General features: G+C 52.2%; 1 protein-coding gene across 3 annotated transcripts in view; it reads left to right on the top strand.

The window, feature by feature from the left end:
- The first annotated feature begins 11,617 nt into the window (after window positions 1-11,617).
- The window catches only part of ZMYND19 (zinc finger MYND-type containing 19), a 13,789-nt gene continuing 4,703 nt past the window's right edge, over window positions 11,618-20,703 (top strand). For 2 of the 3 annotated variants that reach the window (XM_024999708.2, XM_024999707.2), the window contains exons 1-4: window positions 11,618-11,702; window positions 12,935-12,994; window positions 13,763-13,869; window positions 14,441-14,581. In XM_024999708.2, the coding sequence (XP_024855476.1) occupies window positions 11,652-11,702; window positions 12,935-12,994; window positions 13,763-13,869; window positions 14,441-14,581 (359 nt within the window). In that variant the 5' untranslated portion in view covers window positions 11,618-11,651. Of the gene's footprint in view, window positions 11,703-12,249; window positions 12,352-12,934; window positions 12,995-13,762; window positions 13,870-14,440; window positions 14,582-20,703 lie in introns of those variants that run through there. The other variant, XM_059891940.1, reaches the window with a different exon arrangement.

The raw sequence follows: 20,703 nt of genomic DNA, 5'->3' as shown, positions 1-20,703 counted from the left end.
TGATTGGCTGGTCTGACACTTTGCTGTCAGGGGCGTGCAAATGGGGGAATCCCTGAACCAGGAGTTTGGGATGCTGAGGGATGTGGGAAGCCCTAACATGCTAAATATCCATGGCAGAAATCAAAAAGGAAGTGTTTGAGGAAACAGGGAGAGAGGGTGTGCTGGCTGCTGCAGAGATGGAGGCAGAAACAGGGGGCCTTTATTTCCCGCAGTTGGCCCCCAATAGGGCTCTGCACACTCCTTACTCTGACCCTTCCCAACCCGTCCCCCTCCGGAAGCTCTGCTGCCGTGTCCTCATGTCCACCATCACCACCCTGACATCCCATTTCTCTAAACGCCTTTCGTCTTGCTCTCACGGAACCCAGGCTTCTGGCAGCTCTAAAGTATAAATGTTTATTTTCAAACAATACCTCTGGGCCTGCAAGTAGGGTGAACTCCTGACTCTCTATGACTGCCTCCAGACCATTTCCCCCTTCACCCTACTAACTTCCAGCTTTAACCCTCATTTTCTCAGAGTAATAATTCCCCCCCACCCCAGCACTGTTACTGGTACCTTCAGAACCGAGGCCCACCTCCCCTTACTCTTTGGTGATTTCAGCGCCTGACTCGCTCCCTGTCGTTCTCTCTCCGGTACCACTGGTGCTGGAATTCTGACTTCAGAATCCGCATAGGCTTCCCTCCCATTTTCACTTCCTGGCCTATATCTGAACATGAACCTAGGATATGTTGTAATCAGCTATGGTAACGTGACAGACACAGAGCCAACTGCCTTGAAAGAAGAGTTCAAAGCTTACACTTCCCAAGAGGGGCAAGCCACTCAATGCAGGGCCACCTGGGGAAGCACCAGTGTCAGCTGTGAGCAGAAGCAGGGACGAGAGCTTGGCCGGAGCCTTGCCTGTGTTTTCAGTGGGCAGGAGGCAGGCGGGCAAGCTTCTGTAAGCTGAGGACTGGGTGGTGAGTGATTTCAGTGAGTTACTGTTGTCCAGTGCCCGGCCTGGGTGGTTGGCCTGATGTGCAGTTAAAGGAGGTGGGTGGGGTGTGGGCCCTGGACCGGTTGCTTTGCATGTGAAAGCTGTGATGGCAGGCGAGTTGTTTGCTCTCTAGGAATTAGCCAGCCTGGGAGGGGCAGTCTCTCCCCAGCCAGCAAGGCCCTCAAGATGTCAAAGCATCGAAGATACAGAAAATAAAAAACATGATCAGTGCAGTGCTCATCCCCATGACCCTGTCCTCCGAGAACCTTCCCCAGTAGCCTCTCCTGCAGCTTAACTTTTGTCTGAACAACGTCTCCCAACAACTCCTCACCCCTTCCCACTCTCACTGTTGCTCCCGTCAGCAGGTGGATTCCATCCCCTCTTGTTGAATAGGCCCGGGCCCTTGACTTGCTTGAACTGCCAGAGAGATGCCACGTGACTTTCAGGCTCTAAGGAGGGCTCGCAGCTTCTGCTTTCATTCCCTGAGGGTCCCGAGCTCCACGTGACAGTATCTGGCTACTGCTCTGGAGTGATCCCCTGGGGGTGGGGGAAGCCAGGACGTGAGAGTCAGACTTCCCACCTCACTCACACACCCTGACTGAGGCTGCAGGAGGGACCCTGACTGTCCCAGCTGTCTAACGAGCCACCCCATTTATTACTTACTCTGAAAACTAACGGTGATCTCCTTCAGAAGGTCCCGGGCACGCACTGCTGCACTCAGTGCCCCCGACCCTGCAGCAGGCCACTGCACACCCACAGCTCCGCTGGACACTGCTGGACACTCATAGGCAAGTCTGGATCAGTCTCTCGTGGGGTCACTGCTGCTTTCTCCTGGGTCCTGGTGTGCACAGGGTTCTGTTTGTGCCCTCCAAGAGTCTGTTTCCTGAGTCCTGTGTAAGTTCTGTAATCCAATCCCACTGGCCTCCAAAGTCAAATTCCCTGGGTGTTCTGAGTCCTTTGCCAGATTCCCAGGTTGGGAAATCTGTTGTGGGTCCTAGAACTTTATTAACAGTACGAGAATTTCTTCGGTATAATTGTTCTTCAGTTTGTGGGTCGTCTACTCGGTGGCTCTACGGTGGGTTAATGGTGACCTCCTCCTAGAGGCTTATGCCACAGGCTTTTTGACCCAGGTCTCCTGCACCCAGAGCCCTGCCCCTGTGGCAGGCCACTGCTGACCTGTACTTCTGCAGGAGACACTCAAACACAGTTCTGGCTCAGTCTCTGGGGTCTCTGGGTCCTGGTGCACGTAAGGTTTTGTTTGAGCCCTCCAAGCGTCTCTGGCGGATATGGGGTTTGATTCTAAATGAGATTTCACCCTCCTATCATCTTGCTGGGGCTTCTCCTTTGCCCGTGGATGTGGGGTATCTTTTTTTGCTGGGATCTGACATTCTCCTGTTGATGGTTGTTCAGCACTTCAGTTCAGTTGCTCAGTCCTGTCTGAGTCTGTGCAACCCTACGGACTGCAGCAGGCCAGGCCTCCCTGTACATCACCAACCCCCAGAGTATACTCAAACTCATGTCCACTGAGTCTGTGATGCCATCCGACCATCTCATCCTGTGTCGTCCCCTTCTCCTCCTGCCCTCAATCTTTCCCAGCATCAGGGTCTTTTGCAATGAGTCACTTCTTTGCATCAGGTGGCCCAAGTATTGGAGTTTCAGCTTCAGCCTCTGTCCTTCCAATGAATATTCAGAACTGATTTCCTTTAGAATGGACTGGTTGGATCTCCTTGCAGTCCAAGGGACTCAAGAGTCTTCTCCAACACCACAGGTCAAAAGCATCAAGTCTTCGGCTCTCAGCTTTCTTTCTCGTCCAACTCTCACATCCATACATGACTACGGGGAAAACCATAGCTTTGACTAGAGGGACCTTTGTCAGCAAAGAAATGTCTCTGCTTTTTAATATGCTGTCTAGCTTGGTCATAACTTTTCTTCCAAGGAGCAGGTGTCATTTAATTTCATGGCTGCAGTATCCATCTAAGGTGATTTTGGAGCCAAAAAAAAATACAGCCTGTCACTGTTTCTGTTGTTTCCCCATCTATTTGCCATGAAGTGATGGGACCAGATGCCCTTAGTTTTCCAAATGTTGAGTTTTAAGCCAAAATTTTCACTCTCCTCTTTCACTTTCATCAAGAGGCTCTTTAGTTCTTCAGTTTCTGCCCTAAGGGTAGTGTCATCTGCATATCTGAGGCTATTGATATTTCTCCTGGCAATCTTGATTCCAGCTTCATCCAGCGAAGCCTTTCTCATGATGTAGTCTGCATATAAGTTAAATAAGCAGGGTGACAATATACAGCCTTGACATACTCCTTTCCCTATTTGGAACCAGTCTGTTGTTCCATGTCCAGTTCTAACTGTTGTTAGAACTGGCTGTTCAGCACTGAGTTGTAATTGTGGAATTCTTGCAAGAGAAGATAAGCACACCTCCTTCTACTCTGCCATCTTAAGGGTTCACCTTAACTCCACCATAATTTGGTCTCAGGTCAAACAACAGGGAGGGAACACAGCCCCACCCATCAATAGAAAATTGGATTAGAGATTTACTGAGCAGGCCCTGCCCATTAGAACAAAACCTGGTTTCCCCTGAGTCAGTCTCTCCTAACAGGAACCTCCCTTATCTTAACCCTAAACCTCTTATCCTCCTCTGTCTGAGGGCAGACAGAATGAAAATCACAATCACAAAAAAACTAATCAAACTGATCACACAAGCCACCACCTTGTCTAACTCAATGAAAATATGAGCCATGCCATGTAGGGCCACCCAAGACGGGCGGGTCATGGTGGAGAAGTCTGACAAAACTTCAGTGGTCCACTGAGAAGGGAGTGGCAAACCACTTCAGTACTCTTGCCTTGAGAACCCCATGAACAGTATGAAAAGGCAAAAAGATAGGACACTGAAACATGAACTCCCCAGGTCGGTAGGTGCCCAATATGCTACTGGAGATCAGTGGAGAAATAACTCCAGAAAGAATGAAGGGATGGAACCAAAGCAAAAACAACACCCAGTTGTGGATGTGACTGGTGATGGAAGCAAGGTTTGATGCTGTAAAGAGCAATATTGCATAGGAACCTGGAATGTTAGGTCCATGAATCAGGGCAAATTAGAAATGGTCAAACAGGAGATGGCAAGAGTAAACATAGATATTTTAGGAATCAGTGAACTAAAATGGACTGGAATACGGGAATTTAATTCAGATGATCATTATATCTACTACTGTGGGCAAGAATCCCTTAGAAGAAATGGAGCAGCCCTCATAGTCAACAAAAGAGTGTGAAATGCAGTACTTGGTGCAATCTCAAAAATGACTGATCTCAGTTCATTTCCAAGGCAAACCATTCAATATCACAATAATCCAAGTCTATGCCCCAACCAGTAACGCTGTAAAAGCTGAAGTTGAAAGTTTCTATGCAGACCTACAAGACCTTCTACAACTAACAGCCAAAAAAGAGGTCCTTTCATCATAGGATACTGGAATGCAAAAGTAGAAAGTCAAGAGATACCTGGAGTAACAGGGAATTTTGGCCTTGGAGTACAAAATGAAGCAGGATAAAGGCCAATGGAGTTTTGCAAAGAGAACGCACTGGTCATAACAAACAACCTCTTCCAACAACACAAGAGAAGACTCTACACATGGACATCACCAGATGGTCAATACTGAAATCAGACGGAGTATAGTCTTTGCAGCCAAAGATGGAGAAGCTTTATACAGTCAGCAAAAACAAGACGGGGAGCTGACTGTGGCTCAGAAGATGAACTCCTTATTGCCAAATTCAGGCTTAAATTGTAGAAAGTAGGGAAAACCACTAGACCATTCAGGTATGACCTAAATCAAATCCCTTACAATTATACAGTGGAAGTGAAAAATAGATTCAAGGGATTAGACCTGATAGAGTGCCTGAAGAACAATGGACAGAGGTTTGTAACACTGAATAGGAGGCAGTGATCAAGACCATCCCCAAGAAAAAGAAATGCAAGAAGGCAAAATGGTTGTCTGAGAAAGCCTTACAAATAGCTGAGAAAAGAATAGAAGTGAAAGGCAAAGGAGAAAAGGAAAGATACACCCATCTGAATGCAGAGTTCCAAAGAATAGCAAGGAGAGATATGAAAGCCTTCCTCAGCGATCAATGCAAAGAAATAGAGGAAAACAACAGAATGGGAAAGACTAGAGATCTCTTCAAGAAAATTAGAGATACCAAAGGAACATTTCATGCAAAGATGGGCACAATAAAGGACAGAAATGGTATAGACCTAACAGAAACAACAGATATTAAGAAAAGGTGGCAAGAATACACAGAAAAACTATACAAAAAAGATCTTCATGACCCAGATAATCATGATGGTGTGATCACTCACCTAGAGCCAGACATCCTGGAATGCACAGTTAAGTAGGCCTTAGGAAGCCTCACTATGAACAAAGCTAGTGGAGGTGATGGATTTCCAGTTGAGCTATTTCAAATTCTAAAAGATGGTGCTGTTAAAATGCTGCACTCAATATGCCAGAAAATTTGGAAAACTCAGCAGTAGCCACAAGACTGGAAAAGGTCGGTTTTCATTCCAATCCCAAAGAAAGGCAATGCCAAAGAGTGTTCAAACTACTGCACAATTGCACTCATCTCACACACTAGCCAAGTAATGCTCAAAATTCTCCAAGCCAGGCTTCAACAGTACGTGAACCATGAACACCCAGATGTTGAAGCTGGATTTAGAAAAGGCAGAGGAATCAGAGATCAAATTGCCAACATCTGTTGGATCATCGAAAAAGCAAGAGAGTTCCATCAAAACATCTACTTCTGCTTTATTGACTATGCCAAAGCCTTTGACTGTGTGAATCACAATAAACTGTGGAAAATTCTTAAAGAGATGGGAATACCAGACCGCCTTACCTGCCTCCAGAGAAATCTGTATGCAGGTCAAGAAGCAACAGTTAGAACTAGACATGGAACAACAGACTGGTTCCAAATTGGGAAAGGAGTACGTTAAGGTTGTATATTGTCACCCTGCTTATTTAACTTATATACAGAGTACATCATGAGAAATGCTGGGCTGGAAGAAGCACAATCTGGAATCAAGATTGCCAGGAGAAATATCAATAGCCTCAGATATGCAGATGACACCACCCTTAAGGCAGAAACTGAAGAAGAGCTAAAGAGCCTCTTGATGAAAGTGAAAGAAGAGAGTGAAAAAGCTGGCTTAAAACTCAACACTCAATAAAATGAAGATCATGGCATCCAGTCCCATCACTTCATGGCAAGTAGATGTGGAAACAATGAAAACAGTGACAGACTTTATTTTCTTGGGCTCCAAAATCACTGCAAATGGTGACTGCAGCCATGAAATTAAAAGACGCTTGCTCCTTGGAAGAAACGCTATAACCAACCTAGACAGCATATTAAAAAGCAGGGACATTACTTTGCTGACAAAGGTCTGTCTAGTCAAAGCTATGGTTTTTCCAGTAGTCACGTATGGATGTGAGAGTTGGACTATAAAGAAGCTGAGCACCAAAGACTTTTGAACTGTGGTGTTGGAGAAGACTCTTGAGAGTCCTTTGGACTGCAAGGAGATCCACCCAGTCCATCCTAAAGGAAATCAGTCCTGAATATTCATTGGAAGGACCGGTGTTGAAGCTGACCCTCCAACACTTAGCCACCTGATGCGAAGAAATGACTCCTTGGAAAAGACCCTGATGCTGGGAAAGATTGAAAGTGGGAGGAGAAGGACGTGACAGAGGATGAGATGGTTGGATGGCATCACCTACTTGATGGATGTGAGTTTGAGTAAACTGGGAGTTGGTGTTGGACAGGGAGGCCTGGAGTGCTGCAGTCCATGGGGTCCCAAACAGTCAGACACTGAGAACTCGGTTGCGTTCAGCCAAGAGGCTCTCCTACTTTGGGTGGTGTCTGCCCACGTTAGAATGTCCTAGATACCTTTTTGCTGGTCTGACACTTTGACCCGGGTGGCTGGGATGGCGGGGGCTGGTCAGGTTCCCCTTCCCTGAGGCCTCCTCATATGATTTGCTTCAGGGTCTGCACAGAATGAGAATTTACAGGTAGTGAGACTGTTTACCTGTAGGCAGGCCCCCGAGAGGGAGGAAGATGAAGCTGTCAGGCCTCAGACCTGGCCTCTGAAGTCCAAGAACTTTCTACCAGTTTATGTGCGTCAGAACAGTCAGAAGAGGGAGATCCCTGGCTGGGGTTCAGTCCCTGGTTGGGGAGCTAAGATTCCACAAGCTGTGAGTCACAGCCACCCCCTCAAAACAAACAAACAAACAAACAAACAAACAATCATAGGATTGGTACGGGAGGGAAAGAATTGAATTGATGGTGACAGTTTGAGACAAACCAGCACACCAGCCATCAGCAGGAGAGTCAACCAGCTGAACCCGATCTTACCATGGAATCATTAGAAAATCAACAGCTGTTTTAAGCCGCTGAGGTTTGGGGTTGTTTATTATGCAGCAGCATGTATCTGGACCAGACACTGACACTTAGAAGTGAGATGCTGCCAGTCACAAAAGTCTGAAATGTGGCTCTTTGGAGCCAGGCAGCAGGCGAACCTGGCAGGCAGTGAGGACTTCCATCCCCGGTGAAGGACAGAGAAGGGCAGGGCTGGGTCAGGATCGGTGGGGAAGTGGAAGACCACCGGCTGTGGTAACAGGGCAGACAGAGGCCAACTGGTTTCTTCAGTCATTTATGCTAAAGTAAAATAAAGAAAAGACAAATGAACCTTACAAGTAATGTTCCATGTCCCACCAGAAGCTGGAGGAAATATTTCAAGTCAGGTCTTACAATTGGAGAATAAAAAGATTTCTCAATCCCAGTCTTTCCAGGCAGCAAATGTCCTCAAGGTAAGAAATGGCATCCTGCGGAAGATTAAATCCAGGGCACTGCCAGCAAAGCACAACTTCAGGGTTAGAAGAAATCAAGGGCGTGGTATACGACCCTTTGTTAAAATTGCTGAAACATCCCTGGGGGAGCGGACCCTCCCAGACGCTTTGAGCCACACGAAAGGGCTTCCAAGTGTCTTGAGGAATTGAGCACACAGCTCGATCTTGATGTTCACAGCACAGAGGAGCCTCTCAAAGATGTTTGCAGGGTGGTTTTTGTCTAATAAAATGTGTTATAATTTGATACCTAGAAAATCTGCAGTTTTTTTTTTAACGGTTGTATCTACTTAAACTAAAATGGATGATGTTCAAAATAAAAGGGGCTTCTGGGCCCTCAACTTTCTCCAGAAAAGAAGCAGGCTGAGGAAGCTACTTAGGCTGCAAAAATTTCCCCGTGGAAAAGGGAGGATGACTGAGGGGTAGGGTAAAGAGGCAGAGAGAGAAGCCCACCCCAGAAGAGGGAGGGGGAGGGCAGAGGAGCCCTTAAAGGAGCATTGTGACCATGTCCGCTGCATTTCAACCCTGTCGCGCGTGCCCGTGGCTACAGGGAGCACGCCCCCTTTTCCTTTTTGAACCGGGTGTCTATTTACTTTTCCTGTGCTTCCCCATGGAATGTGGGTCTTGCAGGGGCAGATAACTTGCTTCTGGCTTTGCTGCGTGTCACAAGCCAAGAGCAGTAGTGAGATGTGGTTCTGGGATCTTCATGCAGGAGGAACTGAATCATTAGGGGCCAGAGTGTGGACGGGTGGCGGGCAGGTTGTTCCACTGGTTCCCACCGCCCCCCTGCACGAGCTGTGCTTTCCAGAACTCGTGCTGCTGTGCGCACCCTTCCCACACGGATTCCAGGCTCGCCTGCAGGACTTGCTGTGGCCAGTGGGATACCAGCAGGAGAGATTCAAGCAGAGGTCCAACAGGACCTGTCACGGAGAGTAGAGCCTCCACGTGGTAAGCGGTCCAGCTCTCCTGGCTAAATAACAGGACACCCCACCCAGGGCAGGTCACATGGAAGAGACATGTGCTCCAGGTGAATTCTCAGCTGACTCCAAATAAAGGAAGGACCCCACCTGTAGCCCCTCGCAAGTCTGCGCAGCTCTGAATCCCTTTCCATCTTTGCTCACCCCGCAACAGCGATCCTCTGAAGCCCCCTGAGTGCCCTGGGCAAGCACTGGGACCAGACCCTGAGACACCTCCCCCTGTCCCCCTTGCCTCTCCACACTCGCCCGGGATCGCCTCAGTCTTGGCTGCACCCAAACCTTCTTTCGCCTTGCTTTCTCAGGAGCAGCCTAGACAGGCTGGAGAAACGAGTCACACTGGCTGGGCAGATGACACTGCCGGGCTCCCTGCTGTCTTCTGGTTCCATCCTCGTCCTCTCTCCTGGGACCGGCTCCTTTCTCACCTTCAACTGATGGCCTCCTTCTCATCAGAGGAGAGCCCTCCAGCTTCCTACATCCACACTCCCTTACCTCAGACTCCCCTTGGAGCTGTGGCTGAGCGAACCGCCTGAGCAGTTAGTTCCAGGCCAGCCCTCACACTCTCCTCTCGGCAATGGCTCGCCTCCTTCTCCTCCACGGGCTCATTCCCACTGGTGGAAAACCGGCTGTTTCCTTTCCCACTGCAAAACCAACAGTTTCTCCGGACTTGCCTTTCTTTCTCGCTTTGGTCGTTTCTCTGCTCCCTTTCAGCCAGAACACCCTGAAGAGTAGTCGGTCCCGAGGCCGTCCCTTCCATGTCGCCTCAGCCCCCTCAGTCGGGCTTGCTCCTCCGCCGCGTACACGTGAAGGTGACCGGCGCCTTCGTTGTGCCTTCTGTGCCCACCATTCGGGATCTCTCAGCAGCCCTGGACAAGGCCGATCTCTCCTTCTCAGCCTAGCACCGTCATCGCTTGGCCCACTGCCCTCTCCTGGCGTCCCTCCTACCTGACATCCTCATCCTCTGTACCAGCTCCTCCTTCCAGCTTCCCTTCCTCCTTAGCGTGAGAATACCCAGGGCTCAATCTTTTCCCTCTCTTTTTCTCTATTTGCATTTCCTCCCATGGTGAACTCATCCAGTTGTATGGCTTTAAGTACAACAAATACCCTCGTGAACATCAATCTATACTCATGTATTCAGTTGCCTTATAACCTTAACCTGTGGCATGAGGAAGAAATACATTTTTATCTTGCTAAGCCACTGAGAATTTAGGGTTGTTTGTTACTGCAGCATAACCAGGGCTATCCTGACTGCTACAAAACACTGCCATCAAAGGTGTGCCCAACACCATCATTTCTTAGTTGGGTAAGCTTGCATTAGCTTCCTAAACATCCTGCCTGCTTTCACCCTTCCCTCACTGTCTACATCAGCTGCCATGATGCACTAAAAAGCTATTCCTCCTTTCCTATCCTCCAATGGCTCACTTTTCTGAGTGTAAAAGTCACAGTCCTCACCAGACGCCACACCCATCCCAACCTCCACCTCTCTGGCCATGTGCCGAGTTGCTCTGATGCACTCATTGGCTCACAGAGACCGCCTCCACTTTTCAAAAACGCCCGGTTGGGGCCAGATTAGGGCCTTGGCACTGGGCTCTCCCCGCTGCCGGGGATGCTCTTCCCCTGGACCCCGCATGGCTCACTCCCTCTCTCGCTCCCAGTTTGCTCAAGTTACTTGGCAGTGAGATCTACCCTGCCCCCACTTTCCCGGGACCTCCAACTCCCTGATGCTGGTCTACTTGTTTCCCCACAGCGTAGATCACTTTCTAACAAGGCGTGTAACTCGCTGGTCATGGGCCTTTTCTGTCTCCCTCGCTAGAACAGGAGCAGGGGTTTGCTTGGCGCACTGGTGTAGAGCGGTTTCATTGGGGGTTGGGAGTGAGAGCCAGATGGAGTTATTGCCAGGAGACAGGTGTACGCCCCCCACCCCCCACCCCAAATCGTCAGGTCAGGTCTGGGAGTTCCTGTTCAGGAAGGATTTGGAGCAGGCTTTTCAGCGCCCCTTCTCGAAGCCCAGGGAAGGATCCTGTAGCACAAGCATGGGCTATGGAATCCTGATCCCGGCCCATGCGCGGAGGCGGCCAGGGAGAAGGGCGGCCCGGTGCCCGGTCAGCCAGCAGCACTCGCTGGGCTCCCACGTCCCGAGGGCACTGGATCCAGTCACGGAGTCATAGGGGCCCCGGGACTCCGGATCCGCGAATCCACCCCGGCCTCCTGCCCTCTGTCCACAGACTGTTCACAGGGAGCCGCAGCCAGCCCCGCACGGACCCCGACCTGCAGGGCCCGGACGGCCCAGGGTGCCCAGCCAAACCGCCTGCTGCGCGGGCCGAGGCCGGGCTCGGGGGTCTGCGCTGCGAGCGGGTGGCACAGCCTCCCGCACAAAGCTTCCCGCGAAACTGACGTAGCGCGGGGCGGCCGCGCAGGCTCCGCCCCCGGCCGCGCCCCTCCCCCGCGCGCTCGCGGCGCCCCAACGCGCCTGCGCACTCGCCCTCCCGCCACTGGCTGCGGCGTGGCGGCGCGCGCCGGCCGGCGCCCTGCGCGCCGCGTGATTGGCCGGGCGGCGGCGGGCGGGGGTGTGTCCGCCGCGCGCCCCGCCCCCGGCCCCGCTTGCTGAGGTGCGCGCGGCGGCGGTGGCGGCGGCGGCGGCGGCGGCGCGTGGCAGGTCCGGCGGGCGCCCGGCGGCGGCGGCGGCGGCCCGACCCCGGCCCAGCCTCGTCCCGCCCGCCCGCCCGCCTGGCCCCGTTCCCGTCCCCCGTTCGCCCGCCCGGCGCGCCGCGGCCCCGCCCCGGCATCTCCCGAGGGAGCGGCGCCGCCGGCCGAGCACAGGCCCGGCCATGACCGACTTCAAATTGGGCATCGTGCGGCTCGGCCGGGTGGCCGGAAAGGTGCGCGGCGCGGCTTGGGGCCGGGGCCGGGCGGGAGGCGTGGGGCGCCGGGCCGGGGCCGAGGGCCGGGGCTGGTGTGAGGCTAGGGGCTGAGCGGCGCTGGGGGTCGCGGGCGCGGTCTGGGAGTCGGAGTCGGGGGTGCGAGGCTGGGGGCGTAGGGCCCGGCCAGGGCGGCTGGGCGCATGGGCACAGGCCCGTAGGTTCGCCGGCGGCCTGGTTCCTGGGGCAGCCTTGGTCCAGTGCCGGCTCCAGCCGTGCGCCGCGGGTCGGGGGCTGCGGCCGTGCCTGTGGCCGCGAGGAGCGCAGGCCCTTCCGGGGCAGCGCGCTCGCTCTCCGCTGGCCCTTGCGGGTCCATAGTGAGCTCCGCGCAGGGCTCGTGCTGCCCGAGGCGGCCCCCTCGGGCTGAGCCTCAGTTGGCCTCGGCCGAGCGGGGCCTCCCTCTGCTTCTCTCTCTTACCGGGCCCCGCCCTCCGCGTGTTCGAGGCTGGGCTTTCTGGCACCTGTGGGCATTGAGGCTTGGCTGTTTCCAGGAGCCGGCCGGCCGTGCAGCTGAACCAGCCACGGACCTTACCCTGGATGGGAACCCTGTTCCCATCACCAGCCGCGGAAGCTTCTGGTGGGAGAGAGGAGCAGAGGCAGTCAGATGAAGGTAAAGCCGGTTCAGATACTAGTAAAAAGCTCTCCAAGCGAAAGTGAGACAGGTCCATTTCGGGGACCGTTTCCTGCCCTCCCGCAAGGGGCAGTGACTGTCCAATTACGGAAGGGTGGGCTCCTTATTAGCGCTGAGATCTCTGCAACTCAGTGGTTGTCTGCAGTAATGCCATCCTTTAAAACTTTTACTTGGAACGTTTTAGACGAAGAGGTAGGAAGGACAATTCCGTGAGCACCTGTGTGCGGACTGCCTGATAGTTGAAACCTTCTGGATATTCTGCTTCAATCCCAGGGCCCTGCCTCTATTCCTGTGACATCGTGGTCTTGGACTGGGTTTATCAACACATTAAAACACGCAGCTTAGTGGTTGAGCAGGTCTCAGGCACTTCTCGTGGCTAGTCGTGAGCAGATGCCAGGTGGAGCCTGGTGCCACAGCTGTGCGCAGTGCTGCGTGGGGAAAGAGCCGCCTTTGGCTACCTTCAGGGTGGACTGACCTCTCTGAGCCCATGAGGGCTGCTCCTGCTTATCGGTAGTGCCCTGTGCTGATTCCAAATGTAACGCCTTGAAACGTTAATTTCCAGACCAAGTATACACTGATAGATGAGCAGGACATCCCGCTGGTGGAGGGCTACTCGTTTGAGGTAAGGATTCTGTTCCTTTGCTGGCCTGCCTACGGTCGTGCCCGGGGGGTCACGAGGGGTGGGTTTTCGTCCGTGTGATGTGAGACAGACCCTTGCACACGAGCTGCTCAAGCAGGCCAGTGAAGCCCTGTCCAAACCCTGGTCTCCAGGGAACCTGGCTGTCAATGTGGAGCCCCTCCCACCGCTTCCGTGATGCGTGCTGTCTTACTCACTTCCACGTTGCTTGCAGGCTCTTCCCAAAAAAGAGACAAATTGTGCCCTGTCTTTGATTGAGTTCAGTCAGATGAGCCGCTGTGCTCAGGGAGACTCCAGGGCTGCCCCGCCTCCTCTCCAGCCTCGGGCTTCTGCAGGGCTGGGTGCCTTTGTCCCTACCTGGCTGTTTGGGCTCCAGTCCTCACCTGCCTGCTCCTCCCTCCACCCTGCAGACCCACCCCACTCCTATCTCAGCCTTCACCCTTTTACAGTTACTTGTTCCAGGGCTTATCTTTTTTACTGGATTAGGGACTTTTTTTTAAAGGTAGGGAGATTTATTTCTCTGTGTCCACAGTATTTTGCAAAGAGTGGTTCTTAAGTGTGTCTTGCCTTCACGTAGGCGGGTACTTCTCCATGCCACGTGTCTGGGAGCCTCCAGAGACCACCAAGGTCCCAGGAACAGGCCTGGCATTTGTCCCTCTGGCTTGCTTGTTTCATTCATTTTTCTAAGATGAATTTGGAATGTTGTTGAGAATTGCAGGCTTTTTAACAGAGCTTTTTCTTATTTCTTCTCAGGCCCGGATGGAAGTAGACGCAGATGGAAATGGTGCTAAGATATTTGCATATGCCTTTGACAAGAACCGAGGAAGGGGGTCGGGAAGGCTCCTTCATGAGCTGCTGTGGTGGGTGTTTCCAAGCTGCTTGTTCCCCTTCTGGGTTTGCACCAGCCTTGCAGTGCAAGGGGCTCGGGCAGCCAGAGACCCTTCTGCCCTCATTGACAGATGATACCTTCCCCAGGTCTCCCAGTTACTTCTTTGTCATTGCCACTAACTGGGAGGATGGCTGCTCTGTGTCCTCTGGCACTGGCAGGGTAGCGTAAGAGTCTGTAAGCCCTGTGCCCTTCCTGCTCCCAGCACTTAGGCCACAGCGCCTCTGGAGGCGGGTGGGGTCTGGCCCCTCCTAGGTCCTTTTGAGCTTATCCGTGGGACATGGGGAGGGCCGCCCTCGCTTCCCTGTGAACGCTGAGGTTCCGAAGTACTTGGGCCCACTCGTGTGCCCCCGGCTGGTGTGAGGCAGTGCGGTGCCTTCCTTGCCCCCTGGCGCCGAGTGCTTCAGTCCAGGGGCTGGGCTGTCCCCTTTGGCCCACAGACTGGGTTCCCCTCTGCAGCGCTCCCAGTGGGCCGAGGACCATTCAGCGCGCGTGGCTGAGACGAGCGGTCAGGGAGCCTGTCTGGAGCACTGTCTGTTTCCTAGGGAGCGGCACAGGGGGGGCATCGCCCCTGGGTTTCAGGTGGTGCATCTCAACGCCGTCACTGTGGACAACCGCCTGGACAACCTGCAGCTGGTGCCGTGGGGCTGGCGGCCCAGAGCCGAGGAGGCCTCCAGCAAGCAGAGGTGGGTCTTCCTGGGGCTGGCGACGCGGCCCCGCCAGGCTCACTGCCGAGAGAGGCCGGCTCGGCTCTGTGCTCTGCAGCTTCTGTGGGTTTGGGAATGCTAGTCATCTCCCCTCAAGGTGTGCGGTCAGGACAGTGGCTCAGAGGTCAGCTGGGCAGCCTTCACCTCTCCTTGGTCCAGACTCCATTGTTAGAGTCTGATCCTGGCTAAGGTGTCCTCACATGGCTCTTGAAGGAGGCTGAGCCTCACGACAGTTAGTTAGGATTCTTATCCTCCTGGGGATTATGGTAGTCTAGACTTGTGGTTGCAAGCGACAGAAACTGAGCCCAATTTGGCTGAAGCAAAAATAGGACCCTTGCTGGCTCCCCTGCTGAGATGTGGCAACCCACCAAACCACCTGGAGGTCTCGGGAGCTCCGCCGGGGCTGCGCACTGACTGCTCAGCAGTGACCAGGGGCGCTGAGGAGTTGCTTGTCTTGAAGCACTTTTCTGCTCTGCTGGGGATAGCACGGTTCTTTCATCAACAAAAAGGAAGCTTGGGGAATTCTCTGGTGATCCAGTGGTTAGGACTTGGCACTTTCGCTGCTGTGGGCCCAGGTTTGAACCCTGGTTGGGGAACTTAGAACCCACAGGTTGCGTTCTTGTTCATTCGAGAAGTCCTGTGTGACTCTGCAACCACATGGACCACAGCACGCCAGGCTCCTCAGTCCTCCACTGTCTCCTGGAGTTTGTTCAAACTCATGTCCACTGAGTCGGTGGTGCCATCTAACCATCTCATCCTCTGTCGGCCCCTTCACCTCCTGCCTTCAATCTTTCCAAGCATTGGAGTATTTTCCAGTGAGTTGGCTCTTCGCATCAGGTGGCCAAAGTATTGGAGTTTTAGCTTCATCATCAGTCCTTTCAATGAATATTCAGGACTGACTTCCTTTAGGATGGACTGGTTGATCTCCTTGCAGTCCAAGGGACTCGCAAGAGTCTTCTTCTGCACCACAGTTGAAAAGCATCAATTCTTGAGTGCTCAGCCTTATGGTCCAACTCATCCATACATGACTATTGGAAAAACCATAACTTTCACCACAGACCTTTGTTGGCAAAGCACTGTCTCTGCTTTTGAATGTGCTGTCTGGGTTGGTCGTAACTTGTCTTCCCGGGCGTGAGCGCCTTTTACTTCTGTGGCTGCAGCCCCGTTGGCAGTGGTTTTGGAGCCCAAGAAAGTAAAGCCTGTCACTGCTCCCACTGTTTCTCCTTCTATTTGCCATGAAGTGGTGGAAGCGGGTGCCATGATCTTAGTTTTCTGAATGTTGAGTTTTAAGCCAGCCTTTTCACTCTGTTTCACTTTCATCAAGAGATTCTTTAGTTCTTCTCTTTCTGCCGTAAGGGTGGTATTATCTGCGTATCTGAAGTTATTGATATTTCTCCGGGCAATCTTGATTCCAGCTTCTGCTTCCTCCAGCCCAGCGATTCTCATGATGTACTCTACATATAAGTTAAATTAGCAGGGTGACAATATACAGCCTCGACGTACTTCTTTTCCTATTTGCAACCAGTCTGTTGTTCCATGTCCAGTTCTAACTGTTGCTTCCTGACCTGCATTCAGGTTTCTCAGGAGGCAGGTCAGGTGGTCTGGAGTTCCCATCTCTTTAAGAATTTTCCCGTTTGTTGTGATCCACACAGTGAAAGGCTTTAGCTTTAGTCAGTGAAGCAGAAGTAGGTGTTTGTCTGGAATTCCTTTGCTTTTTGTATGATCCAGCAGATGTCGGCAATTTAATCTCTGGTTCCTTTGCCTTTTATAAATTTAACTTTAACATCTGGAAATTCTTTGTTCATGTACTGTTGCCTCGCTTGAAGCGTCTTGAGCATTACCTTGCTAGCATGGGAAATGAGTGCAATTGTATGGTAGTTTGAATATTCTTTGGCATTGCCTTTCTTTGGGATCAGAATGAAAACTGACCTTTTCCAGTCCCGTGGCCACTGTTGAATTTTCAAACTTTGCTGGCATATTGAGTGCAGCACTTTAACAGTATCATGTCTTAGGACTTGGAATAGTTCAGCTGGAATTCTATCACTTCCACTAACTTTGTTCGTAGTGATGCTTCCTAAGGCCCACTTAACTTGGCACTCCAGGATGTCTGGCCCTAGGTGAGTGATCACACCGTCGTGATTATCTGGGTCGTGAGGATCTTTTCTGTGCGGCTCTTCTGTGTGTTCCTGCCGCCTCTTCTTAATCTCTTCTGCTTCTGTTGGGCCCTTGACATTCCTGTCCTTCATTGTGCCCGTCCTCACACAAAATGTTCCCTTGGCATCTCCAGTTTTCTTGACTAGCTCTCCAGTCTTTGCCGTTGTGTTGTTTTCCTCTGTTTCTTTGCATTGTTCCTTTATTTTTTTTTTTTAATTTTTAATATTTATTTTTATTTATTTGGCTGTGCTGGTCTTAGTTGTGACATGTGGGATCTTTAGTTGTAGCATGTGGGATCTAGTTTCCTGACCAGGGATCATACCCAGTCCTCCTGTATTGGGAGCACAGAGTCTTAGCCACTAGACCACCAGGGAAGTCCCTGCATTGTTCCTTTAAGAAGGCTTTCTTGTCTCTCCTTTTCTCTGGAACCCTGCATTCAGCTGGGTGTATCTTTTCTCCTTTGCCTTCCACTTCTCTTCTCTTCTCTTCTCAGCTATTTGAAAGCCCTCCTCAGATGACCATGTTGCCTTACTGCATTTTTCTTTCTTGGGGATAGTTTTGCTCACTGCCTCCTGCACAGTGTGACAGACCTCCGTCCACAGTTCTTCAGGCACTCTGTCTATCGGATCTAACTCCTTGAATCTATTTCTCACTTCCACTGTATAATCGCAAGGGATTTGATTTAGGTCATACCTGAATGGTCTAGTGGTTTTCCCCACTTTCTACAATTTAAGTCTGAATTTGGCAATAAGGAGCTCATGATCTGAGCCACAGTCAGCTCCCCGTCTTGTTTTTGCTAACTGTATAGAGCTTCTCCATCTTTGGCTGCAAACACTATAATGAGTCTGATTTCAGTATTGACCATCTGGTGATGTCCATGTGTAGAATAGTGTCTTGTGTTGTTGGAAGAGGGTGTTTGCTATGACCAGTGCGTTCTCTTGGCAAAACTCTGTTACCCTTTGCCTGGTTTCATTCTATACTCTAAGGCCAAACTTGCCTTCAGGTTACTCCAGGAATCTCTTGACTTTCCACTTTAGCACTCCAATCCTCTATAATAAAAAAGACATCTTTTTCTTGTCGTTAGTTCTAGAAGGTCCTGTAGGTCTTTCTAGAACTGTTCAAATTCAGGTTCTTCAGCGTTACTGTTGGGGCAGACTTGGATTACTGTGGTATTGAGTGGTCTGCCTTGGAAACGAACTGTAATCATTCTGTCGTTTTTGAGATTGTTTCTAAGTACTGTGTTTCAGACTTTTTTGTTGACTGTGAGAGCTACTCCACTTCTTCTAAGGGATTATTGCCCACAGTAGTAGATATAATGGTCATCTGAATTACAGATGACCTATCCACAAGTTGCGTGGCACAGTAAAAAAAAAAAAAAAAAAAAGGTTGTGTCATCAGGACAAGTGTAGGGGCAGCTGAGCGGTCAGAAGGCGGGTGGCTCAGCACTTGCACAAGACCAGAGTGGACCTGGCCAGCTCTGCCGCTGACCGCTGCAGTCGCTGGAGGGATGGTCCCATTCTGCTTCACACCGCTCTGGGGCCCCGCCCCGAGGTTCCTCCCTGTTGGTCATCCCAGGAGCCAGCTGGTCGGGGTTGCTGTGGCTTGCCAGCAGTGGTCAGCCTGTCCGCAGTGCTGCATGTGCTGGGGCCCAGCTGTCCGAGGGCGGCCTGAGCTCTCCGGCGCCACGTGTCCTCCCGCCTCATCTGTGGCCTCTGCCCGGTGGCTCGTGGTGGGAATCGGCCCCTGCGACTTGGGGGTCCCTGCACCCCTGCTTGCTGCCCTGGAGTCACCCCAGTGGGCACAGGGTGGCCCAGCCAGGTGGAAGGTGCTCTGAGCCAAGGGGCAGTGTCCTCCCTTCCCATCTTCAAACGCCGACTGGGGCTGAACCTCCCCTCCTCTCGGTCTTCTAGGACCTCACTGAAGAGCTCGGAAAGCACCAGCATTCTCCCCCATCCTGACTTTCACCCTTTTCTTCCTTAAAGAAATCTTTGTATTGTGGTAAAATACGGATGACGTTGTTTTAACCACTTTGCAGTGTGTGTTCCTGTAGCGTTGAGCACTTACGCTGCAGTGCAGCCGTCACCACCACTGTCTCCGGAGCCGTCTCCTCTTCCCAAATGAAGCTGTGTCCTGACAGAACACTGCGCGGCCCGCCCCCGGCCCCCAGATGCCCAGATCCCCCGATCCCCACCGCTCTGCGAGCCGCCAGGTCCTTGATCCCAGCTGAGCGGGCTCACGGCACTCGACCTCGGGTCTGGCTCCCTCCCATCTGCTCATTTACGTCCTCAGGGCTCGTAGGCGTCGTGGCCTGTGTCAGAGCTTCCTTTTTAAGGTTGAATAGTGTTCCATTGTGTGTGTATGTGTGCACGTGTGCAGCGCACTTGGTTTATCCACTCTCCCTTGTCGGGCACTTGGGCTGCCGCCTCCCTCACCTGCTGTGAACCCACTTGTACAAAGAGCTCTTCTGGCCTCTGCTTTAGGTTCTTGAGAGTGTGTGTCCAGAAGTGGGATCGCAGGATCGTGTGGTACTTCTGTTCCCTCTGGAGAAACCGCCAGGCTGCTGTCTGTGGTGTCTGCGCGCTGGAGGCAGAGCGCGCAGAGGTCCTTGCCAGCACGTGGTGTTCTCTGTCGTTCGGTAGCAGCCATCCCAGGAGTGCGAGGTGGTCCTACTGCAGTTCTGAGTTGTTTTCCTGATGGTCAGTGATGCTGAGCGTCGTTTCATCTGCTTTTTGGCCCTGTGTGTGTCTTCTTTGGAGAAATCTCTGTTCAAAACTTGGTGGTTGGTTTTTCAGTTGAGCTGCAGAGCTCTTTATTCAGGGGATACATGGTTTGCAAATGTTCTCTCCCATTCTATAGATTGTCTTCTTCTTCTGTTTTTTTTTTGATGTACAAAATACTTGAATTTTCATATTTTTTTTTTTACAAAAAACTTTTTTTTTTCTTTTGTTACTGTGCCTTTGCTGTCATATCCCAGATCATTGCCATATCTGAGGCTGTGAAGCCTTCGTCCTGTGTTTTCCCTTGAGAGTTTTGTTGTTTGGGGTCTTATATTTAGGGCCCCGCCCTTTTTTTTAAACTCTTTTTTAAACTGAAGTATAGTAGATTTACTGAGGTGGCTCAGTGGTAGAGAATCCACCTGCCAGTGTAGGAGACATAGGTTCAATCTCTGCCTGGGTCAGGAAGATCCGATGGAGGAGGGCCTGGCAACCCACTCCAGTATTCTTGCCTGGAGAATCCCATGGACAGAGGAGCCTGGTGGTTTGTGGGGTCGCAGAGTCAGACACGACTGAGCACGCACGCATAGCAGATTTCCAGTGCTGTGCCATACCCTTCCGTTTTTATCCAAGTCCCTCTCGGCCTGGCCTCCAGAGACAGCAGGCGGGTTGGAGGGGATGGACCACCCACCCCATTGCTCTCGCAGGGCAGCAGGTACCTCCTCTGAAGGCCAGCCCCAGGGGTGGGCTGCTCATCGCTTGGGGTTTGCCCCATCCACCTCTACCTGTGGTGGTGGGGCAGGTGTGGGCAAGTACGAGCTTCTGGCCCCGTCTAGGCAGAGAAGCAGTCAGGAGGATGGAGAGCAACTGCAGCGCCCAGAGGGTGGGTCCCCCAGATCCCCAGATCTCTCCAGGGGCAGGTTTGAGCACTTCAGCTTACAAGCGGGAAGAGAGGCGGCCTGGTGTTGACCAGGCCGGGCTGAGCCTGCGGCTGAGACCACGTGGTCTCCATGCCTGTCGTGTGCCCGGCTCTCACAGTGTTGGGAAGACTGAGGGGCAAGATGCACACAGCCCTTTCTGTGCCTTTTAGTGAGAAGAGAAAAAGGCTGAACCCTGGGTGTTGTGGGGAGGTGAGCCAGTGCAGCTGGTGGGCCAAAGGACAGACTGTTGGTCACAGCTGGGGAGGGGGTGTCCTGCGAAGGGGAGGCAGCTGGTCCACCCTGGGGTCACCTA

Source organism: Bos taurus, chromosome 11, assembly GCF_002263795.3.
Source record: "Bos taurus isolate L1 Dominette 01449 registration number 42190680 breed Hereford chromosome 11, ARS-UCD2.0, whole genome shotgun sequence".
In the NCBI taxonomy this organism is placed as follows: domain Eukaryota; kingdom Metazoa; phylum Chordata; class Mammalia; order Artiodactyla; family Bovidae; genus Bos; species Bos taurus.
This window is presented reverse-complemented; position numbering and strand designations above follow the sequence as displayed.